Source organism: Rhea americana, unplaced genomic scaffold (assembly GCF_003343005.1).
Source record: "Rhea americana isolate MKP2758 unplaced genomic scaffold, rheAme1 scaffold_347, whole genome shotgun sequence".
NCBI classification, from domain to species: domain Eukaryota; kingdom Metazoa; phylum Chordata; class Aves; order Rheiformes; family Rheidae; genus Rhea; species Rhea americana.
This window is the reverse complement of record NW_028186476.1, coordinates 333,743-353,166: the sequence shown is the minus strand read 5'-3', so window position 1 is coordinate 353,166 and position 19,424 is coordinate 333,743. Positions and strand designations below refer to the sequence as shown.

At 43.8% G+C, this 19,424-nt stretch overlaps 1 protein-coding gene across 1 annotated transcript; it reads right to left on the bottom strand.

Annotated features, from left to right (window-relative positions):
- Positions 1 to 4,043: 4,043 nt before the first annotated feature.
- Positions 4,044 to 18,863, bottom strand: SF3A1 (splicing factor 3a subunit 1). The gene is made up of 16 exons (XM_085311678.1): positions 18,663 to 18,863; positions 16,137 to 16,249; positions 14,243 to 14,447; positions 13,129 to 13,386; positions 12,547 to 12,621; positions 11,587 to 11,737; positions 10,890 to 11,083; positions 10,087 to 10,204; positions 9,777 to 9,962; positions 9,293 to 9,414; positions 8,893 to 9,135; positions 8,016 to 8,226; positions 7,056 to 7,210; positions 6,128 to 6,229; positions 5,824 to 5,895; positions 4,044 to 4,820 (listed from the first exon to the last, which is right to left on the bottom strand). The coding sequence occupies exons 1-16, from the start codon at positions 18,726 to 18,728 to the stop codon at positions 4,719 to 4,721; spliced, it is 2,373 nt and encodes a 790-aa protein (XP_085167804.1). The 5' UTR covers positions 18,729 to 18,863; the 3' UTR covers positions 4,044 to 4,718.
- Between the last annotated feature and the right edge of the window lie 561 nt (positions 18,864 to 19,424).

Here is a 19,424-nt window from a genome sequence, read left to right as displayed (position 1 = left end):
CACGCCCCTGCCCCGCCGGCCCATTGGGCCCCGCGCGGGGAAGGAGGCGGGCCCTTGTCCTCTCGCCAACGGGCGGCCGTGTGGAGCGGCGGGGCCCGCCCGCGCCGGGCGGTGATTGGCCGAGCCCGCCCGGCRGGAGCAGTCCGTCAGCGCGCCGAGGCGGCTGTCAGTCAGGGCTGCGGCTGCGCTGGGCCCGGCCATGCCCGCGGGGCCGGCGCCGGGGCCACGCCGGCTCCGGGGTGCTGCGCTGGGCCCGGCCGTGCCCGCGGAGGACAACACTGAAGAAACCTCTGCTGCTTCTCTCCAGGTTGGTGTCTATTCTGTGCTGAGGATAAGAGCATGGCCCAGGGTAGGAGCCAAACCACAGCATGCTGCGAGGGTGCTGGGAGCAGCAGGCCAAGAGCAGCAGCAGGGAGCCACACTGCCACCCACAGAAGGTGGCAAGGCACAGAGCGCCTTGGGCTTCATCTCTCGCACTCTTGAAAGCAAAGAGTAGGGCTGAAGCAAGGMTTTGCTTGCCCTTCCCTCACTGCGGAATGAGTCTGTCCTTCCTGTTCTCCACTCAGCAAGCACAAGTCTGGCCTCCAGCCGTGCAGAAGCTCCAGCTTGCTTAAACCTCCCCCAATTTAGGGAGAGGGGAAGCACCTCGCCCAGGGCAGCGCAGCAGCCTGCAAACATGGAAATGGCCAGGAGGAGAGTGCAGAGTTGTTCTTAAAGTTCTGGTGGCTCCAGTCTGTGATGGCAGCTCCCATTTCCTCCTCCTGTTTAGCTGTGGACAGCGAGGCAACACATCTGCTGCTTCTTTGATTTCAGATGCTTTTGCAGACACGTGGATTTGTCTCTGCACTGAAGAGCAACAGAGAAGGAACAGAATCTGAGGTGTTTCATGGCAACTTTAAGAGGCCCCTCGGGCCACCATAGTGGGCATGGGAGCAGCCACACCACAGGCCCTCTGTATTTGACACTGCAGTGGATTTCCTGCCCCTTCAGCCCACAAAAGAGCCCATTTCACATCCTCCTGGATCTCCTGATCCAGAAGCTCTTTCTGGGCAACATCTATCCCAGCAGCATAGCTCCTGGGAGCCCAGAGACTCACCTAGGCCCTGGATATGGCTGGGCAGCAAGGGCTGACAGGRGCAGCCTGGATGCCCACAGCTTCAGGGCGGTGCAGGGAGAGTTGTTACACAAGATCTTTTCAGAGGTGAGCTTCTCTGCAGCCCAGGGCTGTCAGATTGCAAAGCCATCACAGAGTCATCAGCTGGTGACRGAAGATTTAATGAAGGCATTGACTTAGTCTTTACAACCCATGCAATCTTTTGCCTCTCACAATGCTCTCCTAGGGCACCAGATACAACCAGCAACTCCTTTCTACTACRGCCAAGCTTCAATGGCAAGTTATATAAACACAGAGATCTGTTTTGCCTTGTCAGACATCAAGCTACGATAATCAGTCCGTTTGTAGGGCTGTGTACTGCAGGTAAAAAGCAACAGATTCACAAAAAAAACCCATAAAGGCAATGCACCTGTAACTTCCTTTATAAGCATGCTGTAGTTGTGGTTTCACACAGGCACAATCAAGAACTGCCCCTCCCTTGCTTGGCTTATGCCAAGTGCAGCATAAACCAGACCTGCTCACTTCCCTAGAGAAACCTTTTCAGCTACCACCTCACCTCAGCTCTGCTCCCCGTAAGATCAACCTTTGCATCAAGCCTTAAAAGTCAAACAAATTATGACTGCAGCTTGTACCAGGGCTCCCTGTAGAGGAAGCAGGGTACCAGGCACCCACAAACTGAACTGCCAGCWGGGCTACCCTGCAAACAGGGTCACCAGCAAAAGTGTCTTCCTCACATCTCAACTGGACACTAGGAGTGAATCGCAGCCAGCAAAGCCCACACATTCTAGGTCTCTGCAAACGAGCTGCTGCTATTTGTGCTTTTCTTAGCAGCCTGAAGTACAAACCCAAGGAGCATGATGAAATCATCTAACACATCAAAACCAACAATATGAAGGCTCCCATCCAACAACAGCTTTGTCGTCTTCACCTCACACAGGTAAAACTCCCCTRGCTGTTCTAAAAATAAAGCATGCGAGGATCTAACAGTGCCTAGCACAAAACTGACTTCAGTGACAGCACTGGGTCTTGCATCCATTTTGACCTGTACTGGCTGAAATCTTCCATTAGCAGTTTTGCAGCAGGAAAGAGGCGTTGAGCTCCATCCTTGTGTCCACTCATCACTCTCATATAGTTATGACTCCATACTGGAGGCTAAACTTACTGTGGCAGTAACACAAAGCATCACTTTCTCCCATGAACAACAAAGCAGAGGGGCTTTATTAGAGTCAAGAGACCCCAAGTCTGAGGGGCTGAGGGGACAGAGATCACTATAGGTGAGTAAAGCCCACAATTAAATCAATCTATTTTCAAATTCTTTTTCCAGGCAGTCTAAGCTTTGGAGATCCTCCCCACTGAAGTGGAAGGCCCTGATAACAGTTGTTTGTACTAGATATATACACACACACAGTCTGTTTTAACATTCATCTGTAACATTTAGATAGAAACTGGCTAGCTGTTAGCAAGTCTCCATGTAAATTATTTCTAGTGCTCTCACTTGGAGTTTGGTGCAGAAAGTTCTCCTGCGGGAGAGCTGGACTGGACCTTTAGCCCTGTGCAGGATGCAGTCAGAGGCTTATACAAGTGGCTTGACTTTGCTGAAGACTGAGCATGTCATCTAAGCACCAGTAGAGTGTTCAGAGACAGCTAGGAAATACTTGTCGGATATGGGAGCACAGAACAATGCTCCTTGCACCAAGCACTGTGGCAGTTCATACCACATGGGCACAGGCCAGACCAACAGCTGGATGACCTTAAGGGTAGCCCCATCACATTTGGGTCTTACACAGGATGTAGGAACATTACTTCTCCATTTCAGAGCTTACTTCCTTGCAGAGTTGATCAGTTCTGGAAACACCACTTGTGAGCTAGCTATGTACATACTGTTTCAGCAAACTGCTGCCTCCACTGCAATGACTCCAAGCTATGCCACTGAGGGCTGTTGTCTCTAAGAAGAGATCGTACCTAACTATTGTCTAGTTTTTAAAAGCCAACAAGAGTAATTAGCATGCCTTTCTGCAGGGCAGAAGCACCTCTCTATGCACAATACACCCAAACACCCTGCCCACACCTGTTAAGATGTTAATTCAATATCCTTCAGCATGATAAGAGCAGGCTTTGCTTGTGTGACTAAGTGCTGTGCTATTCTCAGACACGTGCGCATCTGACATAGGCATCTGTCAAAAACAGCAGCTGGCTTCCACTGGCTGGGAAGACTGCCAGCCACCTGGGTTGCGCCTTGGCTTAACCCTTTCCCACTGCAATATGACTTCCTCTCCCATCTACCCTCAAAGATGAGGGCACAAAGGAGACTGAATCTCTCTTACCTAAGCACAAAATAAGGTAAACAGGATGTTACTCCAATGTCTGTACCAAAAAAATCCATAGCTTTGAATTATCCCAAAAGAAGAGCAGAGGTACTAGTGTCATATGGCTGCTGGGCAACAACAGATAACTGCATCTTCCTTGACCATGTATTTACACACACATTTTAGTTTTTTTTCCTCCTTTGTTTCACCATGTTCTGCATTATGTTTGTATCAAACTGTGACACAGTTATGACTGAGCGTACAAAAACAACTTATTTTCAAAAGCTAATGCTCTTCAGGACCAAGAAATAATAAAACCACAAAGTATGTAATACATTTTACAAGAAAGTTCTCACTAGTTATATTTAAATTCAGAATAGTCTTTGTAACCTTATACATGGACATAAACATTAATTATATACACATCTATATTACAATACAGGAATAACTGTGTATTTTTTGTTAAACTTCAAGACTTTCTTGCAGCTTTTCCCATAGAAGAAAAGCTTTCCCTATAAGCTAACTACAAGGAAAAAAAGTCCTTACAATACATCTAAACTTTCAATGCTTAAGTCAGGCACATCTCAATCTAAAAAAAAGGCGTAAAACCCAAAGAACTAGAGTTGTTATAGACAGAATCCCACACTGAGATGGGTGTTTATTTAAACAAATCACAGACTGTACAGAATAATCATGAAGTTGTTTAGCATGCACAGTCCCAGGTCACCTTTATCACAACAAATGACAATATACACTCATACTGAGGGAAGATAAAATTCCAAGTCAGGGTCAGTGCAAGAGACTCTTGCAGATAGGTCTGAGAGAGAAAGAATAAGGAACATATTAAGCATATTGAGAAGGAAGTTTTCAATTAAAAAATGGTTAAATGAAGCAGCAAACACTGTAGTTAGATGACATCCTTGATCAGTATAAACCTCCTCTACAAAAATGGATCTAATCTAAGCTGGACATGACCTCAATGCCACTTCAATGGAAGGGAATTCAATGGACAGATAGCAACGACGGACACCAGCATTCTAGCAAAGCATGGATCACTAAAAGACTGCTGCAGTTACATATTAGGTCACTACTTTTACACAACTTTCATGCCCTATTAACTCCCCTTCTCCCATTAGGCATCCAAACACTGGACTCTGTCTCTTTCCAGACTAGAGTTGGTATTCAATCAAYTGATATTACTACAGCTTGTCACAGTAGCCCCTGAAGGCTGGAGGACTCAAATGACTGGGGTTACACAAGTGGCAAAGCAGCCATATCACGACTGGGCTCCATGGCTCCTATTTCTTTCTGCCTCCTCTTTCTTTGAGTGCCAGGTGAATCAGAGAGCCACTTGTCATGTTGTAATATGCCAGAGAGTTTGAATCTTTGATGAAGATGCCCTAAGGGGAGAGAGAAAGAGAGGAAAAAAATAGTCACGGCAGAAACCTTGATGTCTTCTCCCTTTTCCCCCTTATAGATGCAGCCCTCTTGACCCTACTCTCAAAATAGTGATGATAGAACACTGTAGACTTCAAAAGAAAAACCCTGAAAATCTCAGAATACTGGCAGTGAAGAAGGTGGGAATAATGCAAGAGTACAAACAGCCAGTATATACTCCCACAAATACATATAGAGATGGTGGTCACCACTACAAGTAAAGCTATTTTTATTTTACCTTCCCCCATCCCCTTAAAAACATGGTTAAGCTTCATTTCTTGCTAAGGGTTGACAATCTTTGTCCTTTGGTGAATTCTTGAGGAGGTAAGAGCACAAAGTTCACTGCTTAGGCAGCAGGTTGTGTACGTACACACACAACTGGAAATAAGCATTTAAAAAGGAACTGGACCTCTCCAACAGCTCCAGTTATACAAGGAAGCAGCAGAGAAACCTCCTTCCTTCAGTGTTTCTGGAAAACCCTTCAGAGCCACCAGGGCTTCAGGGTACTCTCACATACCTTCCAGAGCACACACTACAAAAAATTGTTTAATTTAATGTGGAGGTACGTGTGTGGAGGGGAAGCAGCAAAACCCTTTTCATGTTGGAGTTGTGACGAAGTGCTTGCCTCAGCGAGCAACAGGACACTACTATCCTGCTAGCACTTACACTGAGGACATAACAGCCTTCATTTGTAACAGGCTGATTTCAGAGAAAGCCATCAGGCCTCAAAGGCCTCATGTGCAACAGCAATAACATGATGCCACCTATTAAGGGCCTGCCTTGGCAAAACACCATGCAATATTACAACCAAAATTGCTGTATAGGCAGGACAACCATTGCCCTTCTGCCTTCCCCTTTACAGAAGGGGATGCATCGCAWTTTTTTTTTTGTTTTCTTTAAAGAAAAAGACAGTATTTTTATGACAAAGTACTGAAATAAAGCAACATTCAAATGGTTTACACCCACCTCATACTGCAGCTTTTGTTTCCCAGCCGGCATCCCTGTGGCCTCGTGTATCTTAACCTTTATAACAGACACCTAGGAAGAATCAAAGAGCCTGCTCATTTTTGTTTTTTTTTTAAACAGTGCAGAGTACAAATGGTTAGCATTGTTCCCTCAGCCACACAACCTCCCATGTTAAGAGGCCACAACATAGACAGCATCCAGAGTTTTACAGCTCCAGTCATGCAGTTCAACTGCTACTCTCAAAGCAAAGACATTCTGTAACAAAAAAAAACAGAGGGTAAAGGTGGGTTAATAAGCTACATACCTGGTCTGAAAGCGGGAGGGTGAACACCAACACTTGGCCGTTCAGTTTCCATTCAGTCTTGTCCTGCATATTGGGAACCTGGACTTTGACTGTGACTGGACCCTGGAGGAAAACAAAAGTAACATGTCTTACAGGCAAGGAGACTCAGGACTATGATAAGAAAGCAGCAGACAAGTTGCTTTTATGACTTCTCAGTATACACAGAAACATTTGTCTTCAGTTCTAAGAAAGCCAATGAATTGCTGCCAAAATAGCACATTAGCTGGATTTCCCATATTAGTCCTTGCCATTTGCCAAGTGCCCATATGGTACTAACAGCAAAGTTCTTCCTTACAGCATTAACCAGGCAGTGAAAATATAACAAAGCATTAAGCAAGAAACAGCTTCACTATGCAAATGACCAGGAAGACATTATTCTCTTCTTAAAGGATTTAAAATTCAATACAGAATGAAGGCAATATTCGGGAAGAAATTCAGCTGAACATTCAGTTTAGGCTGTTACGGAATACATTGTGTCATCACGCTATCACGTCGACACTGAGGTATTAAATCTCCCTGCATCTCCAGCTTAGCAGTCCCCTGATTAAAAGCTGATTAGCAGCCTTAGCTTTTCATTACATTACAATGAACCTGTCTCTTACTGTCCTTAATTACAGAAAAGTACCAACTCACTAAGCTTCTGTTTGTTGTATTGCTCTCTTTCCAGTAAAATATAAAGTAATTCAATGTACTCAGGCATGACAGTAGGAAGGAGCCACCTCTCAGGAAGTCACTTTCTTGTGAGACACTTTTGCATGCCAGATTCTTTCTTTGTATCAGCCAATTGATTTCACATCCTCTTTTGCCACAGGAAGCTTGTGCAGGGTCAGAACTCCAGCACTTCACAACAAGTAGCTGGTTGATTGCAGTGGTGTTTGAAGTAACATACCTTGTTCCTGCGTAGAAACTCCTCTTCTGGCATCAGGCTATCTTCACTCTTCAGTTTCTTTGAAACTGGCTCATCCTCCATAGGCGGTGGTGGGTGAACAGGAGGCATTGGTGCAGGGGAAGGAACTGGTGCCACAGGAGGAGCTGGAACAAATGCTGAAATGGAACAGAGGGGGGAACAAAACTTGCAGTCGCACACAAGTGTGCAGCAGATGCTTCCTTACACAAACACTTCAGTAGACTGGTAAATGCTGAGAAGAAATGGTACAATATACTGAGGAAGCTAGCACAAGCAGTGGGAGCAGGCAGACTTAGAATATTAGATCTTTTATATAGGTAAACAGTCCAGGAAAAGACAACAAGCAGCACAAAAGTTTCCTGCAGCTCACACACAAAAAAAGAAAAAGCTCTCAGTTTTTCCACACAGCAATGCTAGCATCTCAGTGGAATTAGAATACTGTTTTTACATTTTGATTTTCAACTTAAAAATGTCTAATGCTATTAAGTAGCTYTGAGGAACAAAGCTAGACAATAGCTTTTCCCTTCTACAATAGTAACTTCTCTAACAAGCTGTAACACCTAGTGAGGTATGAGTGATAACTTTGACCAGCAGTTCCTCTTTACTTCCTTTTGGAAAGGAGCATGGATTCTTAATCTTCACCTGGTTAGGTTCCCAGGGAAGCTGAATGGGGACAGAGAGGTAAATATTCTGTCAACAAGACAGAATCTTCAAGCTGTATTTCACACTTTACAGGAATCTTAAGCCCAAAAGCAGTACTACCAGAAACATTGTATCAACCACCAAAAACATTCTAACAAAGGGAGTTACTGTTTGCAGTCCCAAATGCCTTCATCAGAGGCATGGGGTGAGAGGGAGGGCAGGGAAGGGCTAATCATAYCTCAAACGCTTGTTAGACAGGAATTAGTTGGCAATTAACTGAAAAGGACTGAGCTTACCAACCTGTTGGTACAATCATGGGAGGTGGACGGGGGCTCATGATGGGAGGAGCAGATGGTGGCATCGGGACAACGTTGATTCGTGGGGTATGGATTATTGGTGGCATAGGGGTGGCTATGACAGACCCTGGAGGTAAACGGACCACAGAAGTCATAGGGGGACGAGGCATGACTGGAACTGCAGAAACAACAGCAGCACGAACAGGAGGAGGCATCTGGAGAGAGACAGAGAGAGAAGGCATTTTTGTCAGCAGGTCAGCGCTGTTCAAACCTTGATTAAAATTACCAGAGCAATGCAGTGAGGATTTTTGCAGAGCACAGATTTGTTGTGAACCTTTGCACATCCACTGTAAACTGTAGCCTGTAAACCGGCAAAGAAGCCTCAGTAACACATTAAGCAGTTCCTCCTTTCTTTATTTTAAAGGAAGAGCTCTTTCAGAGTCATGTAGCAGAACCCTAGCAACCTCATGACATCAAGGCAATTTCAGAAAGAGTGAGCCATCTGAAAGTATGTTTTTTTTTTAAACCTACAAGCATGTTCGTTCTGCATTACGCCTTTTTAGCCTTCAGTCCAGAAGGCACCCACCGTTTTATGTTAGCCACACTTCCTTCCTTTGATTTCTCACTGCCCAAGTTTTCCCTCTGTCCAACTGATTATCAACTCTGATACATCTAAGGATGAAAAATTGAAAAACTTCACCTAAATTTTATTTTCAACTTCTAACAGTAAATTTAGTAGGGCTCCTCCGATGGTATAAGGGCCATCTTAACTCCAAATCTGTTTCCAGACAGCGCTCTACTATGACCCTTGGGCTTTGTCAGSACTCCCTTCCAATTAACTACAGCCACAACCATTTGCTTTTGGAAGCCCAAACACTTACTGAGGGTGGACGAGGCACAGATGTGATAGGCTGAGCACTTGCTGGGGGATTTGATGCTGATGAAGGAGGCGGTGGCTGGGGCATTTCATTGGGTTTGCTAGGACCGATCTTCTCTTTGCTGTCATCTTCTGGCACCAGTCCCTTGGCCTTATGGATAGCTTCAATTTGCTCTTGAAGAGTGATATTGGCCTGAGCAGCCTGCTGTGTGCGGGCCATGCTGCCTGAGTGGCCATCCCAGGTCACCTGGCAAGACAAAATAGATCAGAATAATCTCAGCCTATCAAGGTTATGATGAGAGTTACAGATAAAGCAAGAGAGCAGTTTTACCGAACAAAGTTTTAAATACTTCCAAGTATGCAGAATACCGTAAGAACCCGTTAAAGCAGAATTTGCACGTTACCTTTTCTTCTGGTTTCTGAATTTCTTCTTCACCAATCTTTTTACCAATAGCAGTCTCTTCTACACCAAAGATATCTGTACGGCGTTCCGCCAGCTGCTTCAAACTGCTTTCAATATCCAAACCTGCAGAAATACACAGGCAAAAAAAAAAGAGATTGTTGTATCACCTGAGATAAGACTAAGTCAAACATGATTAAGCCTCTTTTAATGATTTTTAAACCATTTGGTACCAAAGGGTGTATTGTTGCCTTTTCCAGAAAGGGACTGCAGCTGGTCAGCAGCAGCAACTAATGCTCTTTGCATTCAACTTTACAGAAAGGCTTCAATGTGCTAATGACAAACACATCCAAACAATCATCACATTAAACATASAGAATGGAAAGTTACCTTTAAGATGGTACCGATCAGTGGAACTGTGGGGTACAAGGCTCACAGAACTATCTAGGAACTGGGTTTCGCAAGCCCTGCCAGATGCTCAAACTAACCTGGGGCATAAACTTCATCATCGCTCTGTTTTTCACGGATAGATCGATCACGTTGCTCCAACCATCGAGGATCTAGGAGACCAATTCGCATGTGTTCTTGCATTTTACTGGCAGGAATTTTCTCTCCAGTGATGGGGGAAACAAGATACTCATCTGGAGCTGGGGCAGGTGGTAATGGCTTTGAGGCTGAAAAAACAAAACCGTAATGTTAAAAATGCCTTTTTTTTTYCTTTTTAAGGCTGCATCCTATGGTAATGCATTTGTGATTATTCATTAAGGAATTAAATTGCTCTTCACCAGCATTACTTACCTTTGGGATCATAATCTTTCCGTACAATGACCTGATCTGGTGTGGGAGGAAGAGGTGGTGGCATTGGGGTTTCTGGAGGAGGAGGAACCTTCTGACCTTCATCTTCATCATCTGAGCCCTTATTTAAGAGAAAAAGGAAGGGGGGGGAAGAAAAAAAAAAATCTTCTCATAACCAAGTTCCAGTAGTCAAATATCTATACTAAACATTTACTAGAACAGCATAGAAATCCTACGTAGCACTATTAAAAACTGATTATACAGCTTCTAAGCAACTGAGATATTTTTTCTCTCTAGACAACTATACTACAGTAGTTCCTCTGGACAAGCAYGATGCAGAAATATATTTGGCTGGGGGGCGGGGGGAGAGAACGGGAACAAGCACTCCACAGCTTCCACATTACCACAGCATGGCAAACAGAGGCTTATGGTTAACCATTGTCTTGTTCCTCGTGAACAGCCAAACGGCTAATATATTGTGGGAAGAGGAAGAGTCTAAAATGAGTCGCTATGCATTTCAGACTCTGCACAGAAGTGCAAAAGGCTTGATCACAGAAATAAATCCAGAAAATTTGTCACCTTAATGGTATGAATTTTATCACTTGAAAATTGTATTGTTGTGGAGAATATTAGAAATATCACATTCAAGCAATTCAGCAGAAACGAGTTGTTTTGAAATACCATCAGAAGAAAACAATCTAATTTCCCCAAGAAACTAAGGAGCTTATTAGTGAAAATAAAGAGCCTTATAAACTACACTCACATCTTATGGAACAAAAGTAAAGCCAACTGTGTTGGCTAGTTACCTCATCCATATCCTGCACTTGTGTGTCTTGATCCAGCTGAGATGGAGCCTCATCTGTTTTCTCTTGCTTTTCATCTTCTTCATCTGATTCCACCTCCATTTCCACCTCCTCACTTTCTCCAAACTTCTCATAACGTTCCTGTATCAGGATGCGAGCTCCCAACTCTTCTGGAGTCGTAGGAGGAGGGAAATTCCCTGCAATGTAGAAAATTTCTCAGTTTCTCTGTTCCATTTCATTACTGAGCAGGCAGACAGAAGTACCAGTTTCTCAGAGGAAAAGCAGTTTCTTCAAAAAGCAGTGGTATCAAAAAGCTCGTAGGAGCAAAGCTATCTAGAAAGGAATGAATGAAATCTAGACAGGCAAACATATACATGACAGCTGAAGATGAAGGCACCCATATGTGAAAGCAACATCAAGAAGCAGGACAAATTCCACTTCTCCACTTTCATCTGGACAGCAGATACCACTGCAGTCCTGAATCTCAAGCAAAGAGAACATTACTGACTCCTGAAGAAAAAGAACCCTGTACATACACAATTATTAAAAGGCTCTTCCTTTGATCTTTGAAAGATAGGCAGCTGTAAAAACTGATGTCCATTTAAAAAAAGCTTTTCTGGACATCTCTCAGGAAGAAGAGTATAATTTCCAATCATAAGAGACAGAGTTTCAAAGAGAATACAATGCTTAACTTCAGAACCTTGCTCATTGGGCTGGAAGTCAACTGTTTCTACCACCACAAAGTCATGCCAATCAATCTGGGCATAAGCAACACGCTCCTTTTCTTTCTCCTCCTCCTCTTTCTTTCTCTCCCGTTCCTGGAACTTTGCCCACTCCACTCTGTAATACACCTGTACAAGAAGATACAAAACATCACATCTCAGACTGGAAAGCACATCACATCTATCTCTACAACCTCTAAAGGTTTGTATTATCAATTCTTTTAGGAAGCAGTTTACGAGCATTACTTAAGAAGCTTGGCAGAGCTCGTTTTTATTTAATTTTAAAACGAAGGTCTGCCTATCGATCAAAATACTCCACCAGCTTTGTAAAGTGGTTTTCTGAATTTGCAACTGCAAGGTTTTCAGATTAAGACTATACATTCCAGATACGATATGATTTAGGTATCACTGAAGATTTGCAGTCAGCAAGTAACTCACAAACATCTTGTCATGATCCTGTAAAATCACCCTTCCTACACCAGAAGCGATCCAAGGGAAAAACACTGAGAATAACAAAAATAAAAAACCCCAAACCACCCCCCAAAACTATCAGAAAAATTACAAGTGATCAAAGTATCACAGTGAAGTTGTTCAACAAGGTAAAATGTTTTACTTTTCAAAGCTCTTGAAAATGGTCTAGTGCATAATCAAGTGCTCAAAGTTCTCCTGTATCGAAATAAGCTATTGAAATATCCATTATATACTACAAGTATCTACACCTCTGTGCTCTCACACATAAACCACCCCCAACACTAGCTAGTAGTTTAAAAGCAAGTTTAACTACACTGATATTCAAATCACTTGTRTGAATATAGTGGATAAATCCATTTTATTCTCTGTTAATTTTATCTGCTGACAATAAATTAGAAGCATGCAAGAAGGACAAATTTAAAACAACCAAAATGCTTCAGCAATTTTGGAAGTTATTCATATATTACCTGATCTAGGACTTCTTTGGGATTTTCAGCCTCCTTCTTGAGTTTGATGAGTAAGCCTTTAGGTGGGATTAAGATCTGAAACATAGTTTGCATGACAGTTGGTGACATTTTAGTTTGCCAAAGCCTCCTTAAAATTATTCTATTTCAATGTTAATGAAAAAACTACAAGACCCATTGAAGCTATGTTCCTGTTCTCCTATTACTACATTTATTTATTACTACCTATACTTGCACTTAAAATGTTCACTATTGGCTATGTTATCTATTGCATACAGATATATGATAGATATCTATGCATATAGATAGATAGATATCAGTATCTCCATTTTTTAAAAAAAGCAACTTCTGCCTGCATTACACTAGTGTCTGATATACTTAAACAACAAGCCATTGTGTTAAAATACCACACACTTGTTGCAAACTACTTTCACAACATCCATGCTATTAGCTCCAAGATATAAAAACAAGGACTTCTAGAACCGCACGTATTTCTAGTCTGGCTGTTTTCTAGAGCTTCAGTAGTTTATGAACACATTACCGCTGCTAAAGGGATCAGCTGGACAGTTAAACTGCCAAGAATACCTTGGTGTACTGTTCAACTAGCTTGGTGAAGTAGTTAAATAGACTGTGCTGTGGGCGAAGGAAGTCAAACTGGTAGTTCCTTTGCTCCTTCTGCATCAGCTGAGTTAGAAATTGCCGGCCATTGCGAGCCACAAACTGCGCTGTTAGCTTCACCACATCCAAGTCAAAGGCTGAGATTGAAGGAGGATCTGCAATGAACTCAAACTCTGGAGGTGGCTCCTTTGGGACAACCGTCTCCTGGATCACCTGGGCCTGGACCTACAGAGCAGAACAGAAGCAACTTAGTGCACTCAAAATACCATTACCAAACACACACTTGTGAGAGATCATTTGTCCTGCAGCTGTTGAGAAAAAGTCATGACACTACGTGTTTGGGTAACTGCAAGGATGGGAGAAATTAGTAATGTAGGATATATCTGAGCATCTGTACTTAGGCCAACCATAAAACAAATGTCTCTCCAACATCTAACAAAAGTAGAAACTACCAAAACTTCAGGATGGGTCAATCCATGGTCAGCATAATCGCCGGCCACACAAACCATGTAAAAGACTGATTCAGCTAGTGCCCTTTTTCCATCCAACACATACTTGACAAAATGCACAATATTCTTAAGTACAGGMCTACACAAGATTACTTAGCAATATTTTGTACCCCACATTTTGAGACGAAAAGCCAATCTTTCAGGCAGAGAAAAAAATAGGAAAAAAAAAGAACTACTTCCATGAAACGGTATATGCAACAAGGACTCCAAGGGACTCTAAAGAATTTGCCTACAGCAGAAGTCCTAAACAGTTACAGTTGAAGTGATCACTAGTGTTAAGTACCATRTAAGTCACCACATATCTAAATGCAATTAAAGGCATCAGTTAATACACTATATTCTACTTTTTACACACAATTTTGAGTTATCAGCAAATAGAGGACATGCATCTGCATCAAAGTCCTGGACACAAAGAATTCCAAGCATATCAGTGCTGTCTTTACTGCAACTGTATAAATGAAAGAAACTCTACACGTGCATTGTTTTTCAGACATTCTTTGAATAGGTCATAGGATGTGAGAAAGAGCAATTAGCTATCAAGTTCTCAACAAAAGTGAAAAGGAATAGCTCACCTTCTGTGGAAGCTGTTGTTGAGCACTCTGCTGCTGCTGCATGACTTTGGGAATAGCAGCTGAGGGCTCCTGTGCTTTACCCTCTTTGAACTCACTGACTTTGTGCCGGTAGTATGCATGGTAAGGATCATTGGGATTCAAGAAATTAAACTTGGGGTTATTTATTTCATTCTGACGAATTCGAGCTTCAAATTCTGGACCGTTTCTGGAGGGACAAAAATATTGTTTAGATGAATAGGTATCACCTCAAGTGTAAACGCCCACTTCTTTCATAGTGTGACATGTTGGAAAATAAACCTCTCTGAAGACAATTTTCTATCCTATGTGAAAGAATACTACTGCTCTCTGAATAACTTGCACTCAACATAGCAGCCAGCTATATAGGTACAAGTTAAATACATTTGTCCTAATTTAGTCTGTAACACTTCACGGGCAATTATTTTTTAAGGCATTTAAAACCTCACTGTTTCAAATGTTTGTCAATCTCATTTAACTTGCATACAAACAAAATCACTTACTGGATTACACCACTTATTGGATGAAGTTTACAGGTGACTTACTAGACCAATTTAATGCTACTAGGATATATTCACAAGTCTTTAAAAACATACCTCCTTTTCAAGTTCACAGAAAGAAAACAAAACAAAACAAAAACAAACAAACAAACAAACAAAAACAGGTAATCAGTCAGTGCAGAGACTGACCACACACTGGAATGCTGCATTTTTGGGAGCTGTCAGCTCAGGTAACTGAACTTGTAGTTTAAGGTATCTTGTTTCCGCTCCAAAGTGAATGGCCATTTATTTCTCAGGCTAGTTTGATGCATTTAACAGCTGCTGTAGCACGTTTCTATTCATATTCTCCAGTTATCTCTAAATTTTATTTATGTACTAAGTTTCTTCCAAAAGAACAGGTCTCTTTACTATACAACATGATACTACAGTCCCTTACTTATCCTCTAAACAAGCCAAGAATCTAAGTCAGCATTTTAGACATTAGTTACACAACGGACTATCATTTCATAATTGCCTTAAACCAACAGTCACAACTGTTCCATTTCAGTGATGTGAAAACACAGTGTTCAGCTCATCCACATGCCAGGAAACTTGAGAACTAACACAACAATCAGCTGAAGAATTTACCTTCAGTGCTATTTGTATACTTCCAAGAAGAACAAGATCTGGTCCCTTGACACCTTACATAGTGCTATGACAGCCAGAAATACTAAAGCATCAGGGAAGAAGGGATGGGGGAGGGCAAGCCTAGCTAGCGCTAAGAGCTTGCATTTTTAAATTAATGAAATTGGGCACATGAAAGAAGCCCAATTCAGTGAAGTCTAACTTTTACACTCCTCCTATAAGTTTGAAATCTATGCTCATACTAAGCGACATGCTTCAGTCAACAAGAAGAGAAAAATCCTATACACGCAAAGTAAAGTTCATCTCATACTAAAGCAGGGCAATATCATTCTCAGGAGGCATGTACTTCTTTCCTCTGGCTAAAAAGGGGAAGAAAGATGTTTGGGTCAGACTTTGATGGCTAAGATTAGAGAAAAAAAATCCTAGCCACTGAAGCACTTTAGAAAGCTGYACACAAATAGGTATGTTTCTGAGCCCTGAGGCTAAGTCTCAAAGTGAGCACTTTGTACTAGAAAGTTTAATCACCTAATATTCACCTACACATTGTAAAAYATAGTTATGACACCTCCTCTTAGCTTAATTACTCAATGGAGCACTGGTAACTAAGCTCCCTTTTTACTTAAAATTCTGTTTCCCTTCACGTCAAGTCGCAAGACAGCGACTGTTCCAGTTTCTATATCCACAGAGACAGGAGCACTGGAAGAAGAGAGGCATGAAAAAGCCTGAAAACACAAGACAACACTAGTGTCATTTACCTGGCTACGAAGCTGGCAGTCTTGTCAACAATATTCCTGACCTCTGGAGGAGGGTAAATAATTCCTACTACAGGCTTGGCTGGTGTTGCTTCCTCTTTTGGCTCCTCTTCTGGCTGCAGTTAGGGGGGAGAGAGAGAGAGAGAGAGAGATGATTTCCTACAGCCCTCTGTACTGCTGCCTTGTAACTATAACACTCCTGACAGCCACTTCATCATTCATAAAATGGTTAGGTACAGGAAGAGATCTTTCATTGCAAAGTTTGCAGTCAGTTGGTCAAGATACTAAGCTAATAATAATAAGCTAAAGTAATAATCTAAATGAAAGCTGGTAAGAGAAGGAAATTCAAATAATATTTGAATAAAAAGCTATCTACTAGCATTGGGGTGTGAAAGCACATTCTGGTAAACTGTAAACTGATACTAGGTTTATCCTAAATTGGTTAGCTTGAAAAATTCACTTCCTTTCTCTCCCAATTTACACATCTGTATTGGAAATAACAATTCTAGCACATCTAGCACAAAAGGTTTTGTAATACCATGCTTAATTAACTCTATATCATAACTATATATTCCAACCAGAAACCAAATTGCTTGATATAACTGTCTATTCCATACCCCAACCATTTTACTACTCTGATGCAAAAATCTTATTCTTTCTGCTCTGACTGGTTTAACAATCTGAATCAACAGCGCATTCCTGGCTTTCCAGGGTGAGAAGATATTATTTGCCTGCTCGTCAAGGGCATTTGCTGTAGAGGCTGACAGAGCAAGGCAGTAATAAGGAAGGTCACTCCATGGGAACTGGAAATACTTTTTTTCCAGCATTTTCACTATTTCAGCCTTGACCCTGAGTAGGTTATAAAAACCAAGGCAGTGCAAGAGAATGCCTTTAAGAACAAATTCAGGGAAAATTTAGCACTGTTAAATAGGTTTGGAAGTTATGAACATTCTTAGCAGCTTGTGGGACTACAAAAAGCTAGAATCTGAATGACTAGCTCTGGATTAAAACATAGCTTTTAAATCATATTGAAGTTGCATCAAAAGCTTTTTTCATAGATGACAGTAAACACATTTTCCTCACAGATATTAAAGGAGGATCTGAGCTAAAAATCCCAGAACTTTTCCTAAGAACAGCTTTATCTTTCAGTAAGACAAGAAGCTGCTCTTTACAGGGTATGAGAGACGTCTCCCCTCTTGTCTTCTCAAGTAACTTTCACAAAAAAGGCTGTTATAAAAGATGGGAGATACATGAGAAGTGTGCAAGTTTGCAATCTTAAAAGTGACAGGGGAATTTTACAATACTGCTACTAGTTTTGTTGACTTTGTGGAGACTYCAAGTTAGAAGGTGGTTATGTGCAGACTTTAACAGAATATTCCATTAGCAAAAAGGCACCATAAACCTTTCCATTTTTCATTCCCATTTCCTGAGAACCAGAAAGTCTGAAGACCTGAAGGAGAAAGCAACATCATACTTGAGGTGATGCTCATTTTTATTTGAACACCCTGCTGAGTTGCATTATTAATTTATTAAAGTGACTGGGTATTTATTGGGAACTACCACTTTCCCCCTAACTGCATTTGCTACACCAAAGCACCTAAGCAGTAATATCCCAGGTGTAGTTGCATGGCAGCCTTTAGCCAAGGCAAGTCCAGGCTGCTGTACCTCTACCCTGTGCACCAGCCTTACAGCTTTAGGGACCATACACAGGCCAGATCAACACATCCTTTCAACTACAAATTAAACTTACCAAGATCAATTAGATCAGCTCCTTACACTGGCTTACTGCATGGCTGCACAAGTGCTAATTTAAGTGCGGGCAAGGGAACAAATGCACAACCAGGAGGCTAGCTAAAGCTACACTGGAACTACACACCACGTTTACAGAAGGTCAAAAGAAGTTCCYGAGAAGGCAAACATGACTTAGATGGAACAATCAAGAACATTTAAAGGCACTAAAAAAACATGAGAGACTAAGCCTCCTATGTCAGGCTGGGACAGGTTTCTTAAGTCTTTTCTAAACTTTTACACACACTTCCCCGGGGCACAGCTGCTTCCACAGCTAATGGCCAACATTCACTTTCCTCACGATTACAATCTCATGTAGCTTCCGTGAAATGATCCGTGCTCACCCGGAAGGGCACCATTTGCTCCCACCCAGTCAGCTGCACATCTACAAGGAACCACGAGTGCACCCTGTAAGTGCAGTACAAGATAACAGGATAGAAATGTAGCCGCCCCCAAACCGAGAGAAATGAGTTAAACCCAGAAGCCACCAACCAAATTAAACCCAACGAACCCAGATCGCTAAAACGGAGGAAGTACTGAATAAAATGCTGACAAATAATACACGCTTAAAACGAGAACTGGGCTCTCACTCCCCCGCACCGCGGCCCCACGCGAGGAGACCCGGAGCGCCGCCCGCTCCAGCTGCGGCCGGACCCTGGCGGCTGCGGGCGCGGCCTGCGGCCCCTCCGGGCACAACGAGCCGCCGGCCAGCACCACTCCACTCCTCCGCGCGGCTCGTACCGGTTTGCTCTCGGCGGGCGGCGCTGGCTGCGCCGGAGGCATCGCTTGCACGGGCCCGGCCGGCATGGTGACCCCTCGGGACGGCGAGAACCGCTTCCCCACTGCAACCGCTCCTTGTCCGCCGCTGGCGAGAACCCAACAGCAGCRACAACACCTCGGACGAAATGGCCGCCGGCCCTCCGGGCTGCGCAGGCGCGCCAGGCGTGACGCACGCAGCGCGCGAAGGGGAAGCGGGCGCGCGCACGCGCGGCTCGGAGTACAGGTCAAACTGAGGGCCGGCGGAGGAGCAGGGCGCATGCACCGGGGAAAGTGTCATTAACGGGCCACGTGGGGGGGGGTAGGAGCGTTCCATTGCGGAGGCCGGGGGTAGAGGCCTGGGCGGGGGAGGGGGGGCGTGGCCTGGAGCGGTTGCCGTGGCAGCGGGCCGGGCCAGGCCGGGCGGCGCGGAGCGGCGCGGCGCGGCGAGGGCAGGTGGGTCCGTGTCGCCGCGCCCCGCACGGGCTCCTCGGCGCCGCCTCGCCACTTACCCCCGGGGATCGCCGCCCCTCCATCCCCTGGCCCCCCTGTCCGGTCGGGGACCCCCCTGGGCTCCCTGCCAACCCGCTCCCGTCCCTCGAGACCTGCGGCTGGTTGCTTCCCGTCCCTCCGGGGCCTGCTGCCGGTGCCCCCGACCCCAGGGACGCCCCGCTGGACCCTCCCGGCTCCTCTTTCCCGCCCCCTCCATCTCTCTGCGCCCCCCAGGCCCCAGCACTCCAGGTGTGT